The sequence below is a fragment of the Camelus bactrianus genome, chromosome 1 (assembly GCF_048773025.1).
Source record: "Camelus bactrianus isolate YW-2024 breed Bactrian camel chromosome 1, ASM4877302v1, whole genome shotgun sequence".
In the NCBI taxonomy this organism is placed as follows: domain Eukaryota; kingdom Metazoa; phylum Chordata; class Mammalia; order Artiodactyla; family Camelidae; genus Camelus; species Camelus bactrianus.
Window position 1 is genome coordinate 57,909,688 of NC_133539.1, and position 19,836 is coordinate 57,929,523.

The 19,836-nt window shown below is 39.4% G+C and overlaps 1 protein-coding gene across 1 annotated transcript; it reads left to right on the forward strand.

The window, feature by feature from the left end:
- The first annotated feature begins 598 nt into the window (after positions 1–598).
- Positions 599–11,589, forward strand: CSTA (cystatin A). Its single transcript, XM_010970894.3, has 3 exons — positions 599–745; positions 8,277–8,378; positions 11,343–11,589. The coding sequence occupies exons 1-3, from the start codon at positions 680–682 to the stop codon at positions 11,469–11,471; spliced, it is 297 nt and encodes a 98-aa protein (XP_010969196.1). The 5' UTR covers positions 599–679; the 3' UTR covers positions 11,472–11,589.
- Positions 11,590–19,836: the final 8,247 nt, after the last annotated feature.

Here is a 19,836-nt window from a genome sequence, read left to right on the forward strand (position 1 = left end):
GTGGGGAACAAGATTGGGAGAGGGGGAGGGGGGAAACTGTAAAGGTTTATTTCTTGAAAATAACTACCAAAAAAATGGGAAGGAAATATGATAAAATGTTAAAAGTTTAGTTCTGAGTGATAGGAATATAAATAAGTGTTTGTTGTTTTATTCTTTGTATTTTTCTGTATTTTAAATAGTTCCAGAAATGTAGATAAAAGTAAAATACAAATATCCAGCCAAGATTCTCCAGAGAGAGACTTTTACTTTCTTTAAAGAGTCAATTTTAAACAATCAGCCTTGACATTATTAATAGATATTCCTTTCAAAAAATGAAATTTTTGTTAGAGGTTTTAAACTTTGGGAAACTCTCTGGTTGTGGTTTTTGATTTCCCACTTCAGAGGCAACAGGATGGAACCACTGTCAAAGAGAACGCAGGGAAGTCTTGTTACAGCAGGACTCCTAGACACTCATTCGTTCCTCCCCAGCTCCACATCCTTCCCAGTTGCTGTCAGCGCAGTCTGTTGAGGAAGAAGGACTTATATCAAGGCATACTCGTTTTCCCTGTGCCTTTTGCTCCTTGTGGAAAATAAAACATTCTGTAGGCGGAGCTTGTGAGCAATGCCCGCTTTAAAAGCCGGAGTCTCTGCCCTTACCTGACCACTTGCATCCTGCCCAGCGAAGAAGCAATTAGCCAAAATGATGCCTGGAGGCTTAACTGAAGCCAAGCCTGCCACTCCAGAAATCCAGGAGATTGCTAACTCGGTGAGTTGATGCAGCCCATTAAAATGTTTAATCCAAAGGCTTGGTTCCTGGTTTGGCCTCATGTTAAGAGTGTGGGTGAGCACGAAAGCCAGAACGTGGCGAAATGTGTGGTTTTGTTCAGTTTTCCTCACAACCGAAATTTTTTTCAGCTGGAACCTCTGATAATGCCAACTATGAGAGTGATCTTGAGCAAGTCACGTCCCTTCTCTGACCCTGTTTCCCAATTTGTAAAAGAAGAATTTTTATTAGATCATCTCCAAATTTTTTACAATGTCTGATTCTAGGATTACTAATTCAGTTTCTGATGATGCTTTTCTAATCTCCCAAGTGGAGCCAACATGTAATTAAAGTCTGAGGTTGTCAACAAGTGACAAACTAGACCTCAAATGCACTGCAGGGAAATGTTTTTAATGGGTTGAATGAAGAACAATTTCACAAAGGCCATCCACTTCCAAACTTCCTACAGATTTGACTAAATGGGCAATGTTTTACTCTTTTAGAATTTGGAAGATGATCAAACTAGTAGAAAAGTGGTGTAGTCTATGGTGATTCTAAAATTACAGTGAAGATAGAACTCAGTGTGTTTAGCAAGTTGATGCATTTTTCAAAGTGTTGTCTGACTAGCTATCACCAGTATAATAAAATGTATCATATTGCATATTTTGTGAAAAGAAAATATATACAAATTGCTATTTTAGGCTTGTAAATTGTTGCCCTGTTTTCTTGTACCATTCCTTCTTGTTTTTTCTCGCTGAACCTTCATTCTATGACACTACTTGACAAACAAGATCAGCTTCTTATGTAAGAGGAAGAGATGGGATTCTCTGCATGAGGGCACTGGGAAGCTCTCTAAGAGAGCAGATGACTGGAATTCTACCACTCATTCTGATAGTATTGGCATTAACACCTTTATTCAAATCCCTGTATTGGGTCGGTGTTCTCAGGCTTGCATGTGCACATGAATCACCTGGAGGTCTTACTAAAATACAGACTCTGACTCAGTGGCTCTAGGGTGGGGCCTGAGAGTCTGCATTTCTTACCAGCTCTGGTGATGCCCAGGCTACTGTCCATGACCTCACTTGCCTATAGGACCAGAGATACACGATATCCTGAGAGGCCTATGGGAGATGGGCTTTCTAAACTCAGAGGGAGGCAAAAAATTCTCAGTTTCATCTGAGAAATAGAGATAACACCTCTTGCCCTGTGACCTCAGAACTGTAAGGACTAATGAGAGCATGTGCATACAAATGACTTGGAAATGAGAAAGCAATGTGCATCGGCGAGGCATCACAATTGTTTACTTCAAATTTTTGCCTGAAATCATCCTGACCTTGGAAAATCCCTCTGAGACTCTCCAGGAGCCAGCGCTATAAGGGGACTGGGGAACAACAGAGATTTGAAATATAAAAGGTAGAAGGTGCAGAAAATTTTAATAATTTTTTAAAAAGCCTATCTTGGTACGCAAGAATAATTTTTTTCAAGTAACAAGTTATGAGAAAGCCTTGGGTTGTTAATAATACCTGTCTGTGAGCCACGTCTTAGGTTTATAAATTAAGTTGAAAGTGTGTTTCTTGCTGCTTATTTCAGGCTGCAACCCTGCCAGAGAGGTAGAATAAGAGACAGCCATTAAGAGTAGCTACCTCACCCCAAAATTGCTTTGCAATTTTAAAAGCCAGGTCCTCCATTTGACTTATTTCATAACCCCTGGGGCAGGGACGGAAGACATTCTGCCCATTTTTCAGATGATGAAACTGAGACTCAAAGGGGTTAATAACCACCTAGTTAAGACGTTAGCCTATCTCCAGACTTTTGATCACCTGCCTTTCCCACCACACAGTGGCAGCAACATGACAAAGTATTTGGGTGAGCAAAATACACTAGGGGGAGGCTGGGTGGCAAATTTGTCTTCTCTGTGCAAGCTGCCAGCCTCCGTTTCAAATCAATATGAGAAATGAATATCAATGAATCATTTCTTGAATATCTCTTAGGTGTCCAACATTGTGTCAAATGTCGTGGAAGACCTGTAAGGCCTGTAAGACATGGCCCCTGCCTTCAAGGAGTTTATGATCCATTTCGGGAAGTCAAGCTATCTGGAACATAATATAAAACAATCTCCAATTAAGTCCTTTTTCATAATCCTAGGTTTTGGACTAGGAAAAACATTAGAGATTCCTTGTCAAACCTCCTTCCTTTCAGATGAATAATTGCTGTGTGTTAAACTCTCAGAATTACTTATCTTCCTTCTCTCACAGGAGACAGCCTCAGGGGACAATTCCCAAATTAAATGTTGGAAGATTGAGGGATAGTCAGTCAGGAAACACTTTATAGTTTAGGAATCACTTTCACATCAATTGTATCATTTATTCTCTCAGAAACAATCCTAAAAGGCAACTATTACTACCATTTTTAGGTGAGGAAAGTTAATCAACACCTCCAAGATTACAGAATTATTTAGTTCCCCAGGCAGGGCCGGGCACACAGGTAGGTGTTGGTAATCACATACCTAGTATGATTTGAAGGGGTCTCAGGGAAGACCTCCACTTACCTGCCATTTACCTTGTAGTTTTGTTCCTTTGATGTTCTAATGTATTTCTAGTTTTCATATTCACCTGTTAAAATGCAGGTATTCTGAGGTTTCTCAGCTTTCACTGTTCTTACCAGAGAGCTTCGTAGTGGAGCCAGCTGAAGGAAGACCTGCTAGGGAGGGAAGGAGAGGAGGGGAAGGTCATCACACAGAGAAGAAAAAGCATCAAAGAAAAATGATGACTGCAGGTTCAAGGAATTTGACGTCAAAAGGGAAGAGGGATGTTGGATGAGGTCAGAAAGAGAGGATCAAACAAAGGACCTAGGGTTGAGAAGAGCTGAACATTTTTGAAGGCTGAAGAAGGGGTTTTGTCCATTCTCCAGATAACAGAGACTGGATAGGAATGGTGGTGTCATGCACTAAAGGGTGTTAATGGCACTTGTGACAGAGTACATGTAGAATAAACCCTCTCTTCCAAGATTCTCTGTACTACTTGAAGGTCTTTGCTATAATCCTTTTCTATCCTCTTTTCTATTTGAGGAGGCAAGTTGTAATGAAGGAAAACAAGCCTCGTCTCTTCATTCAGAAAGCACTGATTTTGTACATAGTACTGGGTGAGTTGCTGCTGGTGGAGAAGGGACATAGAGATGGTCCCTGCCCTCAAATTTAAAAATTTACAAAATAGTTTGGAGATAAGAGATATACACAAGGAAATAAAGAGCCATACATGGCCAAATCCATGAAAAGCCACAGTATGTGTAATTAAGGACCAAATGAATGGCCCTACCAGCAAAAGCCTTTGGATCATTACGGCTGATTCATTATCTTATGTCATATGAAAAAAAAAAAATTGGATGAGAATTCTGAGTATGTTTAGGTACAGGAAAAAAATGTTATTTCAATAAGTATTTTTAGAAATAAGGGCTAGTATTACACATGCACAGATGCATACACACAAAACACACACCCCTAATTCAAACCTGACTCCTGAATACCATTCCTGGCATACAGATCATGACTTTTGTCTGCCAGGACACCATGCAAACATCCCATCTGCACCCCATTATGGGCACACCCCAGAGCCTAGCATGTCACAGCTCTCACTCACCCACAGATTTGTGTTGTTCTCTCTGACCGCAGCCTCCCCATCAGTCACCCCTTCCACTGCCCCACACCCAGACAACCTGCCATTCAGCCACATCAGAATCCTTCAGGCACTCACCCTCCTGGCTTCATCAGAAGATGCCTGGGCCCCCAGGCTCACTCCTCCAGCCTAGACCCCATGATGGGTGGTTTCATACTCCCCTCCACCCCTGCTCTCCATGACATGACCGCATGAGCTCTGGCATTCCGGTCCCCAACTAGAGGTCACGCCCACTGCCGCCACTTCCTCCTCAGCTTCTGCTCCAGGTACGAAGAACTTTGCTCAAGGAAGATGCAGAATCATACACAATTCACTCATTAACAAACCTACGAATTCATGGCAGCAAAAAATGGCAGCAGGACCCTGGGGCTGCCAGAACATCCTTTCAGTCATAGTCTGCTGGTCCTTTTCTAGAAACCCCACAGAAATTCATCTGGACCGTCTCTGCCCTCAGTTTCTCAATCCCTCCCATCCCCGTGCCCCAACCAGTCAGTGTCTCAGTTCCTCCTCTTAGGGTTGCAGCCATCTGGTGCGAGAATGCCCTGATTTACTTATTCCTGCTGATCTCATTCCTCCCTCCAGTCTAAAGCTTTGTCCTCCTTTCTCAAGCTAAGTGCCATCATTTCTTGCATCCTGGGTGCCTTGCCCCATACTTCCCCTTGCCCTTAAAACCGTCACATGACAAATGTCCGCAAGTCACCTCTTACCAGCTCTACCATACTTTCATGCTGCTACCCAAACTCTTCTTTGTCACTCTGTAAAACTTTCCAAGATACAGTCGATCCATGCTACCACCATAATCTTTCTATCCATTTTCCCTAAATTATGCATAGCCCAAATGTTTCTGCATAATGATTTCAAGTGGTGGAAATGCCTGGGTGTAGTGTGCAGCGTGGCTCAAATCTTCAGATCCCAGAGAACGAACAGCTCACCAAGATTCATGCTCTGCAGCAACAAGAAATGCTTGAAGTGCTGAGGGGTAGCTGCATTTGACCAAGTGCTCCTCTCTGGTAGCATCCTCCCCTGGCTGCGGCCCATGTGGCAAACCTACACTGTTCCCTCCAGTCTCTCAGCCACCACGACGCATGGTGGGCTGAGGAGGGTGAGTGCCAACTACGTTCAGCTCAAGATCTGTCAATTTACCACCAGACTCCGGATCCCCATTGCCAGCTGGCCTTCATCCTCCTGGCATCTGTCCTGGGGGGTTTTTCAACACCAACCTGTCTTCTGGAACTGAAGGTTCACTGACCAGCTCCTTCCTAGTCTGCCCCTTTTCCTGCTCCTCATCTTAAATCTCATCACCTTAATCACCTTAAATCTCATCATCCCAGGTTCATAGCATCCAACATTAGAGAAGTACAAATCTGTTTTACTGGAAAGGGGGAGCAGAGCTACAGGTACAATGAACTTGAATTCAGGGCACCCAGCCTGACAGGCACCAGTGCACTTACGGAAACAAACCAGGACATTTGAAATCAACTCTTTCATGGGAAATTCTGGACTTGTGGATTGCATAGAAACAATGGAAAGTATACAGATTTGGATGGGTTTCTAGGACAGATAGAAATACAAACTTCTGATATGTGGTTTAAAAAAAAAAAAGATAAACCAGATACTTAGCAGGCAAGGGATTTAAAACTTTAAATAACTATAATTAGTAATATTTCAGCCTTAAGCGGTCCTGTTCTCCTGGAAGCCTCAGGTTCCTCATCTGGAAAATGAGGCTTAAATAGATAATTGGGGGTTGAGTGTAGAGAGTAACCCTTTCCAGCTCAGCTCCTTACTTGACTGGTACCCAGTGTTGGCTCAAAAGGGAAAGGACAGAGCAAAAAGACAGCAACTCTTCCCTCCCTCAACTTCTCTGTGCACACTTGTCCACTTGTCTCCTCTCTCTCCTGTGCCCTACCTCTTCTCATTTCTTTCTTTCTCTTCTATTTTTTCTATTTGTCTTCTTCCTCTCTCCACTTTGAAACTTGGCTTTCCATCTCAAGAAAGCAATTACATTCTTCCCATCTATTCTGAACCGTACAGGAGGATTGGGTGGTGGTCCATGAAGGGCTTGCCCTTCAAAAATGGTCTGAGAACTCAAAGAGTTTGCAAATGTCTAGGTCTTTGGAAACAGTTCTGGTACCCAAACTGAGGCACTAACAGAGAAGGATTCAAAACATTTGCCCACTGATGGGAAGGACTGGGTGGCCATGGGAGAACCCTAGATCCACTGGAGGCCTGACTAAAGCTGTCCAGGCACATAAAATGCTTCAGTTACTGGCAGGGAGGCAACTTCCCAATAAACAAGGTATTTGAACTCACACATTTGTTTCCTTTCCCTCTAAATGATAGAAAAGGATTAAAGGGAGGAAAAGGCACAAATCCACAGATATAAAGATGATGACATTGGGGCAGCCATTATGGAAAACAATATGGAGATTCCTCAGAAAACTAAAAATAGATTTACCATATGATCCAGCAATCCCACTTCTGGGTATATATCTGGAGGGAACTCTAATTTGAAAAGATACATGCACCCCAATGTTCATAGCAGCACTATGTACAATAGCCAAGACATGGAAGCAACCTAAATGTCCACCAACAGATGACTGGATAAAGAAGTTGTGTATATTTATGTGGAATACTACTCAACTATAAAAAATAAAATAATGCCATTTGCAGCAACATGGATGGACCTAGAGATCGTCATTCTAAGTGAAGTAGGCCAGAAGGAGAAAGAAAAAACCATATGATATCACTCATATGTGAAATCTAAAAAAAAAGAAAAAAGAAAAAAAACTCATCTACACAACAGAAACAGACTCTCAGACATAGTAAACAATTGTATGGTTACCAGGGAAAGAGGATGAGAAAAGATAAATTTGAGATTTGCAAATGTTAGCCACTATATATAAAAATAGATTTTTTAAAAAGAGCTAAGAGGGCTAATTTCCCCTTCCCCACGCCACTGTACACTGAAACATAAAAGAAGAAATGAATAGGAAAAAAGAGACAACGAAAGATAGGCAAACACTTCAGAGACATCGATAAAACCTTGGAAGATGGAAAACATATGAACAATGGAAAATGACTGAGCCATCTAGACAGAGCCCAAGCCACACAGGGGAATGTCTGAGCTGGGAGCACGCAGATTCACGCTGCAGATCTCCAAAGTGGCTCCAGAGATAGCAATGCCAGAAACAGGAAGACGAGAGTGAGGCATGGGGCCAAAACCAGGAGAACTGATGGAAGATCGATATGAGGAGCAGTTAGACTTCCCTCACCCAGATCCTTCCCTCGCACTATCCACCACCCTGGAAGACAAGCTATTACCGGTCCTCCACTCAGGCAGGAGATTGGAGCTTTACTCTTAGCAGAAACTGAGTTAGAGAAACCACAGTGGACCCTAGAATATCAGGCCCAGCTGAGGGCAGGAATGGAAGACCTATACTGAAAACTGGTGGATTTAGGAAAAGTTTACATATTGAATTTGAGACCCTCTCGCTGCCTCCTCCTGCTTGGTTCAGGAATGCTGGCATCTAAAGTTGTAGCCCTCTGTGGTAGACAGAATGATGGTCCTCCAAAGTTGCCCACATCCTAATCCCCAAATCCTGAAATACGCTACCTTACATGGCAAAGGGACTTGCAGATGTGATTAAATTAAGGATCGTAAGATATGCTATACTATCTTTGCAACTTTAAGTCTGAAATTATTTCAAAATTTAAAATTTTATAATGAAGTAGTAATTATTGGTCTCTCCTTATTGGTAATCAAACACATATACCTCTTCGTAACATATTTAACAGATTTGTAAACTACATAAATGGAGTTCAACACAGGTTTGGTCATTTGTTTCCTCTTTTCTCTTCTTCAGGTTAAATCACAGCTTGAAGAAAAAACAAATGAGGCTTATGAAGAATTTGAAGCTGTAGAATATAAAACCCAAGTGGTTGCTGGAGTAAATTACTACATTAAGGTTAGAGCTCAACAGTCACTTTAGCACTAAAGGATATTGTATCTTTCACTCTATGTAATGTTCTCTGTCACCCCTACCTTATAATTTTTCCCTTCTCCTTGTCCTAAATTGAGATACCTATAAAGCATGATACTTCCCAAGTGGTAAATTCTCAAATTTGAAAGATGATGGTATATTTACATTATCTTTTTCTGTGAATTTAGAAAGATTTCTTATTTTGATCCTTAACTGAATTTCCAGAAAATGTACAGAAAAAGATTTTATAGTTTTCAGAGTTCAGAGCATGTTTAGCTTCTGGCCACGGCTGCTTCAGGTATGAAGTGGGATCCTGAGATGTGGGATGTCGGACTGGACCAGATGCTACCTTGATGCTTATTTCACCTTAAAGCTTTGTGATTCTATGTGTCTAAATTAAATGGACTTAAGGAATGACTTGAATCATTAGGTGGGAAGATAATTTAAACCACTTTTGCCTTTTAAATAAACATTTTGAGTAGTGTAATTTAAGTAATTTCTGCCACTCAATAAGTAGATTAACTTGTGACATTGTAGGTGTAGTTTGGAGCAGTGGATCATTAAAAGTATTTTAAAAATTAATTTTATAGCTATATCAGAAAATTAAATGACGTACCAATCCAGCACTAATTGAAAAAAATATTGGTGAAGTTATTGAATCCAATGGTTTAACCATAGATATTTGGAGGGCATTTTTGTCCTTTTGTATCAAGAAGATGGTCACTCTGATTTAATAAATAATAACAACAGACATTCAAATGTATTTACTTCATCTTTCCTAAACTATTTGACCAGGGCACACTCTGGCTTACTTCTCTTTAACAAACAATTATACTTAAGATATAAAAATATTTTAATGTTTTCAGCGTAAAAATAAAATAAGCAGTGCTAACCAGCTAAGCATGAGAAAATTACAAGACTGGGTCACGTAACTAGATCAACTCAGTCCTACCAAATTTGACCCCTAGCACATGCCATGCTCTGGGGTGCTGCACAGGAGTGAGATCCTGCCTTATCCTCAGAAAGCAATGGCCTTGTTTCCTCCTTTCCTGCTTTCTTCACAGCTGGAAGAGAATGATTTCCATTTAAAAGTGGTCTTGTTCAAAGATAAGAAGCATTCCATCAAAATTGGCATCATTATTTTAATAAATTATGATTAATCCAAGTGTGTAACTTTTACATACTAACCAGCTCAGATATTTCTTAAAAAGCCCATCAGAAAACTGTCTTGAAATTATCTTGAAAATTTCTTCCCTTAAGACCAGTCTTAACCACAGTCCCCTTCCATCTGCTATCATATTTTTCCTACCGGATTACAGGCCCTGATCCCAGCTTCCTCCTTATTTCCTGGCAGTCTAGCTGTTGATCTCTTTCCTCTGAGCCACTCACTCCCTGGATTTCAGGTCTGGCTGGTGTTGTGACCTCCTTTTGTTCTGTCAAGAGGCAGGTGGTAAAATGGAAGGATTGTAGGCTTTGCTGTCAGGCAGTGCTGCATCTGAACTCTCGCAAAACCTGTGTGATCACAGCCTGTCATTTTCTCTGAGCCTTAATTCCCTTACCTACGCAATGTGAGTAATAATAATCTGCTTTGCAGGGTGGAATAAATAAACTAGACGTTTACAATGTGCTGGGCACTGTTCTAAGAGCTGGGCCTGTATTATCTCATCTAACCCTCTTTATATACTATCTATATGTACGATCATTTCCTCACTTCCTTTGTGCTACTCATGAGAAAATTGAGCTCTGGGGAGGTAGAGTAACTAACAAAGATCACAAAGCTATAAGAGCACAACCAGAATCTGAACCCAGGCAGTCTGATGCTTACAGCTGCGCTGCCTCTAGTAACATATGCAAAGCCTGGTGCCCTGTTCCAAGCACAGAATAAATGTTTTTAAAAAGTTGCCCCATAGAGTGAAAAGAACACAGATGATGGGGTCTGGATTTGAATTTTGGCTCTATCACTTATTAGTTGAGAGATTTGTGGAAAATTACTTAATCTCTCTTAATCTGCTACAGCATCTGTAAAATTGTCACTGTTCCACCTTTTTTCAGGCCTATAATAAGAAGTAAATATAAATCAAGTGTGTAGAATGGTCATCATAGTGTTCAACTCACAGTAAACATTTGATACATGGCATTTACTAAAATTAGGTTAGTTAGACTCAAAGATATAAAGGATGAACTAGTGGTTACCAGTGGAGAAAGGGAAAGGGGGAGAGGCAAGATGGGGGTAGGGGATTAAGAATTATTAACTACCATGTACAAAATAAATAAGCCACAAGTGTCTATTGTACAGCACAGGGCAATAAAGCCATTCATCTGTAATAATTCTAAAAAATAAAAATAAAATTAGGTTAGGAAGGGACATCAAAGCACAATAAATATTATTCAAGGACAAAATTGAACCAGGAACAAAAGTGGAAATTTTTACCATGATTTTCTAGGTCCCAGATTCATGCCCACACTACCATTTCAATCTTCGTACCAATGATTTTCCAGCAAGATCCCTTACTTTAGAAGGGAAACAAGACTGTCCACTGCTGGGCCCTGCCCAGTCCTACCAGTGGGTATTTATACAGCAAATTCTAATATTAATAGTGTCCCAATTTGGGAGTCAGGAAACAGAATCGCCAAAAAGTCTGCCACTTATTTTCTTGATTTATGCATTTAAAAAATGAAATGCAACTCTGGACTTTCATTTGTGCCCAGAGTAGAGTAAAATATCAAGTAAAATAAACCCAGGACCTATGCCTCTTGCCCTGCCTTTCGCCTGCCCTTTCTCTCATAAAATAAGGTGGTGGGTTTATGAAAACCAAGGGTCTAAGAATGCTGGCCTAGGAATGCAATTCCAGAAAAGCTTCTTGCAGCGAAGTCTTTATAGGTCTGTAGATCTTTCATGTGAATGAATCTCCTTTTTCATTTTTTCTTTTTCTTTTTTTAACCTTTCAGGTACGAGTAGGTGAGAATAAATATATTCACCTAAAAATATTCAAAAGTCTTCCTCAACAAGATCAGTCTTTGACACTTACTGGTTACCAGACTGACAAAAACAAGGACGACGAGCTGACGGGCTTTTAGCAGCATGTTCCAAAAGTGGCCAATTCTTTCCACCGGCTGCTGATGGATGATCCCTGCTAATAAATGTAACTAACAATAAGGAGTTGTCCCTTACCAAATAAATGAATCTTTTCAATTAGTTCTCATCTATTTTATATAATAGTAATTACCTTTTCTTTCTCAGAATCAACATTATTGCTTTAGAGAAGAAATTCCATACAAATGGATGTCAATTGGAAATCTTACAAAAATTAGTCAGGCCTAATGCAGCTGGCTAAAGGATGACACCACCACTACTCGTACCACCAGCAGGCTAGGTCATGGGCTGTCAGTGCCCTGGGGCTGCTGAAAACCCAACATGCCATCTCCATCCTCCCTCACATTTTAAAAGAAAATCAAGTATTTTACAAAATATATTTGTATTTTACAAAATATATTTATATTTTGAAACAATCTCCAACTTACTGATAAGTTGCCCCCCAAGACTTTCTTCCCGACATTTGAGAGTACGTTATCTACAGTGATGCCCCATCACCAGTAAATACTTTAGTGTGCATTTCCTACAAACAAGTATATTCTCCTGAGTAACTGAAATACAGCCATCAACACTGGGAAATTAACATGAAACTTTTGCTAGCATCTAATCTTCAGACAATGTTCAAATTTCCCCACTCATCCCAAAAATGTCATTTATTGCAAAAAAAAGCTCCAGTCCAAAACCATGTGCTCCATTTAATTGCCATTTTTCTCTTTTTAACACTTTTATTGCAGTATAATTTACATACCATACAATTATATACAAAGTATACAATTCAATGGTTTTTAGTATGTTCAAAGATGTATGCAACCATCATCACAGCAAATTTTAGAACATTTTCATCACTTTGAAAAGAAACTCCAAAAACTGTCATCCTCGTCTATCCTTTGCCACCCCTAAGCAAACACTAATTTACTCACTTTTTGTCTCTATGGATTTGTGTTTTCTAGACATTTACTATATATGGAATCATACTATATATGGTCTTTTGTAACTGGCTTCTTTCATTTAACAAATGTTTTCAAGATTCATCCATGCTGTAGCATGTACTAATATTTTATTCCATTTTGTGGCCAAATAATATTCCATTTTATGGATATAGTACATTTTGTTTATCCATTCATCAGTTAATGGGTATTTGAGTTGCCTTCACCTTTTGACTATTATAAACAATGCTGCTATAAACACTTGTGTACACATTTTTGTGTTTACAAATGTTTTCATTTCTCTTGGGTATACACCTAAGAGTAGAATTGTTGGTTTATGTGGTAACTCTATGTTTAATTGTTCAAGGAACTTGAACAAGGAATTGTTCAAGGAATGGACTGTTTTCCAAAGCAGCTGCCTCATTTTACATTCCCACCAACAGTGTAAGAGGGTTTGTATTTCTCCACATTCTCATCAACACTTGTTCTTACCTGACATTCTGAGTGGAGCCATCCAAATGGATGTGAAGAGGTATCTTGCTGTGGTTTTGATTTGCATTTCCTTGGTGACTAAGGCTGTCAAGCATCTCTTCGTGAGCTTATCATCCATGAGCATATCTTTCTTGGAGAAATGTCTATTCAGATCCTTGGTCTATTTTTATTTTTATTTATTATTTTTATTGAGTATAGTTGATTTACAAAGTTGCAGGTATACAGCAAAGTGATTCAGTTATATATATGTGTGTGTGTATTCTTTTTCAGATTCTTTTCTATTGTAGGTTATTACAAGATATTGAATATAATTCCCTGTGCTATACAGTATGTCTTTGTTGTTTATCTATTTTATATATAATATTGTGTATTTGTTAATCTCAAATTCTAATTTTTTCTCTCCCCACCTTTGTCTATTTTAAAATTGGGCTATTTGTCTTCTTATTATTGCGTTGTAGGGGTTTTTGCATATTCTGGAGACAAGTACCTTAGCAGATATATGATTTGCAAGTATTTTCTTCCATTTTGTAGTTGTTTTTTACACTTCTTGATGGTATTCTTTAAAGTACAAAGATTTTAATCTCAATGAAATCCAAAGTGTCCATTTTTTCTTTTGTTGCTCATACATTTGCTGTCAGATTGAAGGATTCTTTGCCAGATTCAAGCTTATGATGATTTACTACTGTTTCTTCTAAGAGCTGTGCAGTTTTAGCCTTTATATTTAGGTCTTTGATCCCTTTTGAGTTAATTTTATAAATAGTATGAGGTAAGGATCTAACTTTATACTTTTACATGTGGTTATCTAGTTGTTCCAGCATCATTCGTTGAAAAGACTATTCTTTTCCACATTGGTCTTGGCACCCTTCTTGAAACAGTTGATCATAGGCACATGAGTTCACTTCTGGACTCTCAAACTATTGCATTAACTTGTTTATCCTCATGCCTGTGCCACACTTTCTTGATTACTGTTGCTTTATAGTAAGTTTTGAAATCAGAAAGTGAGTTCTCCAATTTGTTCTTTTTCAAGAAATTTTTTTGGGGGGTCAGGCAATTAGGTTTATTTATTTGCTTATTAGAGGTGCTGGGGACTGAACCCGGGACCTCGTGCATGCAAGGTACACACTCTACCACTGAGCTGTACCCTCCCCCAAGAATGTTTTGATTCTTCTGGATCTTTTGAATTTTCATATAAGTTTTAGAATCAGCTTGTAAACTTCTACCAAGCAGTCAACTCGGATTCTGATAGGACTTGTTTGAATATGTATTTCAATTTGGGGAGTAGTGTTATCTTAAAAATATTAAACCTATTGATCCATGAATAGGATGTTTTCCCAATTATTTATATATTCTGTAATTTCTTTTGATAATGTTTTATAGTTTTCAGAGCATAAGTTTTACAGTTTTTTGTTAGATTTATTCCCGTGAATGCTATTGTAAGTGAAATTGTTTTCTTAATTTCATTTTGGTTGTTAATCCTTGGTTGTTAATAGTAATCTTTCCTTGGCTTTACCTAATGGATTTTGGACTGAATTGTTTAGGAAGGAGAGGGGAAGAAGTGGAAGAGAGGAGAAAGAAAGGAAGAAATAAAAGAGGAAACTTGTTTTAAAGGTACACTAAATAATGTCTCCCTCTGTGTTCTGCACTCTGCTTAATATCCTACAGTGCCGCTTGCGAATCCCCCTGCCCCTAAATGATGATAGTAGCGTACATTAAGTGCTTATTATATGCCAGGTAGGGTTCTAAAGACTTCACACATATAATGCATTTAATTCCTGTAACAACCTCCTGAGGTGAATGTTGTTACTGTCCCCTCTTTACAGAAGACTGAGCATAGAGAGGTTAAGTTACTTGCCCAAGGCCTCAAAGCTACTTAGTAAAGTGAGAATATGATCCCAGGCTGTTTGCCTCCAGAACAAATGCTCTTAACCTCTACCGTCTACCAACACAAGGCCAGAATCCATTTATTCAGCTATTTTGACCCCTGAAGGAGATAAGTAAGAGCTTGAAGAGTGATTTGGGGGGGGGGGGGGGGTTACCACTGACAACTCAATGCTTCACAATAAAGAAACTGCTCTATTCATCTGCCTTCAGCTTTTCGCATGTAGAGATTTTGTTCAATAAATGAAAAAAGATCTCTACTGGCCTAGTAATAATACTTTTCTGAACAGTGCAAACATGGACAAACATCTAAAGCGGTATACACAGAAGAGCTGGTCGAAGATACATGAAAGTTCATAATCAGGTTGATTAGATTTGTTTTTACTTTATCTTGATTTTGATGTAGAACGTCGGAATACATCACATGTTTAAGAATTAGTCTAATAAGGGACATACAGCACCTATGCAAAGACAATCACACTGTTTCACTTTCAGAAATAAAAGACTTGAATAAATGGATAAACATCCTGTTGCTTGTTAGGTAGGGTTCATGGTAAAGAGAACACAATAGTAAAGAGAGTAAATAGGAAAGAAGATCAAGTACTGTGTGTAGTGATTCTCAATTTTGCCTGCATATTAGAATCACTTAATTTATAAGTTTAAAAAAATCTAGGTTGGGGACTCACTGCAGACCAATTAAATAAGGATCTCTGGTAAAGAGCCCAGGTGATTCTAATGTCAGCTGGGATTGACTACTATTATGGTATAAAAGAAAAGAGAAAATAGTTTAATGGAAATACTTGTCCTAATAAAATTTAAAATATATTTCAAAGTTTAAAATTTATTACAAAATATTTCATTTTTCTGATAGTAGATTACAAAACAAAAGAGATAATGGAAACAGGAAAAAAAAAAAGTCAGAAAGTGTGACCCAAATCTGTTTAAGTTGGGTAAAATAAAGACAGTATGAAAATAATTTTTTATTTACAAAATGTTGTAGAAAAATTACATTTTGTGGGGAAATAATCATTTGGGTCCATATTTTGTATATATCATAATAAATTACAAATTGGTTAAAAAGTGGGAAACTGGAATGGATAGTTACAGTGGAACTGTTAAAAATAGTTTTAACCCAGAAGATAACTCTTTTTAAAGGGAGTGGCTTATTTTAAAGGATAAGGAAGTGGTATTTGAACAATTAGACTAATTCCCCAAGAATTGTTGGGATTCCTAGAGTAACAAAAAGAAAACAGACTTACAACTGAATAAACTGTTGATGGAAAGGGTGTTCAAAACTTGATTGGCCATTTAGGGCTTATTCAGATAAAGGAACAAGTTTTTCCCCAAAAGACCTATCTTCCCTTAGCAATACCATTGCAATTGAAGGAAAAAAATTCATTTCTCAAACATTTCCCCCCACCAAATCTGAAGTATAATCTGGGAGCAAGAATGTGTACTCTATTGTAAAAATTATTTTCACTAATCCCAAAGAGAGAGACTGAGAGAATGAGCTCTTGCCTTGCAAAGAAGAGGGACTCAACTCCGGTATCTGTCATGCACTTCCAGAATTCTCTGCCAGTGGACCATGGTTAAAGGACCGGGTATAAGGCCGAGAGAAGATTCAGACGTCATGATTTTGCCCAGGGTTGTAGGCAATGCCTACTCTGTTCTTTCTTGGTAAACACGTTTCTTCACTTACCTAAGGGAGTGACTCAATCAATTTTTGGCATGTTTCTCATTTAGGAGAGGGCCAAAACTCATCCTGGGTGCTGAAGGCTTCTGCGGTTTCCCAGGTTTCCCGTGCTGGAACTTGAATTCAGACACTGTAGGGAGTTTCTGCCAAGGAGCTATCCAAGCATGTCCCTGGTGCTCTAAACGACAATATGAGAAAGTATTGGATGAAGAAAAAATGTCCTAATGCCAATGGATTATTGAAACAGAAAGATACTGCTTGGCCACCTGACTCACTTCTTAATGTTCTTGATAGGATCCTTTGGTTCAAAAGAACTTCATTTATTTTATGTAATGCAGGGATTTATCAGAAAGCTGTATCAGCTTAAAAATCTAGAAAATGCCAAAGAACCAGGCCTCGTGGAGAAGAAGGACCGATACGGAACAGGGGCTTACAGCCAGAACCAGAAGCCAAGGCAGCTCTAAGAAACTGAGGAGCTGTGGTGCTGGGTTTTCACTCTAGGGGTCCATCGTTAATGGGTCTCAGCTATTCTCCAAGCAGTTGTCTGCATCTCTGTCTCTGTCCACCTTTTTGCCAGCTCCAACTAGCAATGTCTCTTCTATTCTGAATAACTTCGCTCTGCCTCATGGTGTGCATCCTCATAGCTCCTGCTTTCTCAGAACAATGGGCTGTCCTGGCCCCTGTTGCACCTTATCATCATTCTCCCTCAGGATTCACTTTCCACTGCTAACTACATCATTTTCTCAGTATTTCTTGGTTCAAAGCATTAACGAATTTGATTGTCCAGATCACCTTTTAGATCTAGGACATGTCACAGGACACTGACTAACTTAAGATCTGGCAGTTTTGGGGTCAGTTGCCCAGCTTTGGTTCAATCAGTATAGTGTAAAATGGACTACCAAGGAGTGCTTTTTAAGTAGGAGCTATGGGCCAAAACGTCTTCCCTACAAAGGGCTCTGGCATGGTATCTGATCCACATGACAAGTATATGGATAAATAGATGGATGGATGGGTGGATGGATGGATGGATAACAGACAGGCAGACAGGAGTATTTTGTCCTTAGAGAAGTAAGGTATGACTGGTTAGGGAGAGAGACTTAATACGGGTTGAACAATTGAGCAGAGAGAACTGCATTTGCACATTGCAATATTTGAATGAGATCTGATCCCAGTCCTTAGGAACCAAGTAATGCACAGGCCCTCATTGGACTGGCTATTAATGCCAAGTCTTCCTTCTTAGGGAAATGAGACAGATTTCCCCCAAATTGCTTCACACAGTTCTGGCTGTTCCTTCACTTAGTGCCTGGTCTTCTCTAGCCTTTCCCTATTAGTTTTCCCAAGGTTCATCTCCCAAATGGGGCAATCACATAAGGTACTAAGAATGGTGCCTAGTTTGTGGTATGCACTGAGCAAATGAGCTATTATTAGCCTTATACTTTTCATTCATTGAAAAAATATTTAGACAGTGGGCTGCTTTTGGCTGAATAAAACAGAATCCTAAATACAGAGGCTCAACCAAATAGGTGAAGCACTCCTGTTACATCCCTTGAATGAACAGATGCAAATCCCTGCCCTCACGTAATAGTAAGTTTAGAGACACAGATAGCCTTCCAGAATGGCAACCCACAATGCCATCAAGGATCCAGTCTCCTATCTTTCTATTCAGTCATCCTTAACAGGTGGTTTTCATCTTTGTGTTTGTCACCACACAGGCAAATAGTCCTCATTCTTGGCACTTACAGCCACTCTAACCATACTCCAGGTAGAAAAGAGGAGGAAGGGATAATACCTTTATCAGGAAACTAAGCTTCTCAGAAATGCCCCAGCAGTCTTCTGTTTACAGCTTATTGGCCAAAATTTCCTCACTAGTCTCAGTGGCTGCAAGGGAAGCTGGGCACACTGCCACTCTGGACAAAAATCAGGATTCTATTGGTCAGGAAGAGGGAAATGGATCTGGGGTAGAAAACTAGCAGTGTCTCAGGCTCATCCTTCCCAGGCACTGAGAACCACAGCACCAGCCCTTGAAAGCTGGTAGGGGAGAGGTAAACAGTATCTGAATAGCATGATAAAGATCCTGAGAGGTGCTGATCATGGGAGCACATAAAAGGGACACCTAATTTGTATGTGAAAGGTCAGAAAAGGCTTGCTGAAGGAAATCATAGCTAAGACAAGAAGCATAGGTAGGAACTGGCCAAGTAAAGAGAGAACATGTACAGTTCAGAGGTGACTGGGTCCTCTCTGGGAGCAGAATGCAGCTCCCTATCGATAGAGAAGAGCACTGTGGGGAAGGGGAGATTGGAGGTAAGCAGGAGCCAGAGCATGAAGGACTTCAGAGGCCATTTTGAGGAACTTACCAAAGGAAGTGAGAAGCCACTGGGGAATTTTAAGCAGGAGACAGATTTTGTTTGCTAGGTTTTAAAACTGGAGTGCAAAAATCATTAAATCCACAGCAATTACCTTTAAGTGCCACTGGATTTGCTGTCCCTTCTTAATGTACCGGGAAATTCACATTCACCTAGGCCAGGTCATTTCTCCTTTACAGGAGTGCCCTCAGTTAGCCACTGCATACGGAAGCTGGGAGCTATCTTGGCATAAACCTCTTAACATTTTGGTTTTCCTCTCAAAACATAATGCTGCAAGTAAATTTGGCTTTTTTGTTTGTTTGTTTCTAAATGCTGTCCCTATCAGGAATGATCATCTTTTGACTATTTTCTTTATTCTTCAATGTTCATGCTCAACTAAAGTATCTTTTAAGAATCAATCAAGGCTTGTCTATGAGGCGAAGTACACACTGAAATCATGAGTAACCTAAGTAATCTCCAGCCTATTTGAACTAGATCACCTAACTCTAAGTAGAATATTCACTTTTCCTGATTAGAAATAAGGCCACACATCTGACTAATCTCCCAGCTCACAAGTTACTTCTGGACAGTGTTAAATACGTAGTGTGGCACAGAAGCAGTGTCTACCGCAATAGCACTGGATATACTGGTATCTTTGGAGCACGACTTAAAAAAGACTAACTTATTAGAAAAGTTTCTTTTTATGACTGTATTTATCTGGAATATTTCAGTCTCTATTTCAATCGGCTTTTCAAAGACCAGGGTGTTATAATATTCTCTTAACTGAACAGCCATTTGCAACCCACTCTCCACACCCCATTCCTGATCTTTTTTTTCCCCCGTGGCAATTTATCACTGTTTAGCATACTATATAATTTACTTCTTTTCTATGGTTTGTCTCCCCTCACTACATGTAAGCTCTTTGAGAGCAGGTATTTTTATCTGTTTTGTTCAGTGATATATTAGCAGTGGCTAATAATGCCTAAAATATGGAAGGCATTTAAATATTGTTAAAAGA

Excerpts from the sequence above, each read along its gene's own strand:
- CSTA (XM_010970894.3), top strand. The coding sequence starts at position 680 with ATGATGCCTGGAGGCTTAACTGAAGCCAAGCCTGCCACTCCAGAAATC. Across the intron at positions 746-8,276 it reads TCCAGGAGATTGCTAACTCG|GTTAAATCACAGCTTGAAGA; the intron begins GTGAGTTGATGC and ends TCTCTTCTTCAG. Across the intron at positions 8,379-11,342 it reads GAGTAAATTACTACATTAAG|GTACGAGTAGGTGAGAATAA; the intron begins GTTAGAGCTCAA and ends TTAACCTTTCAG.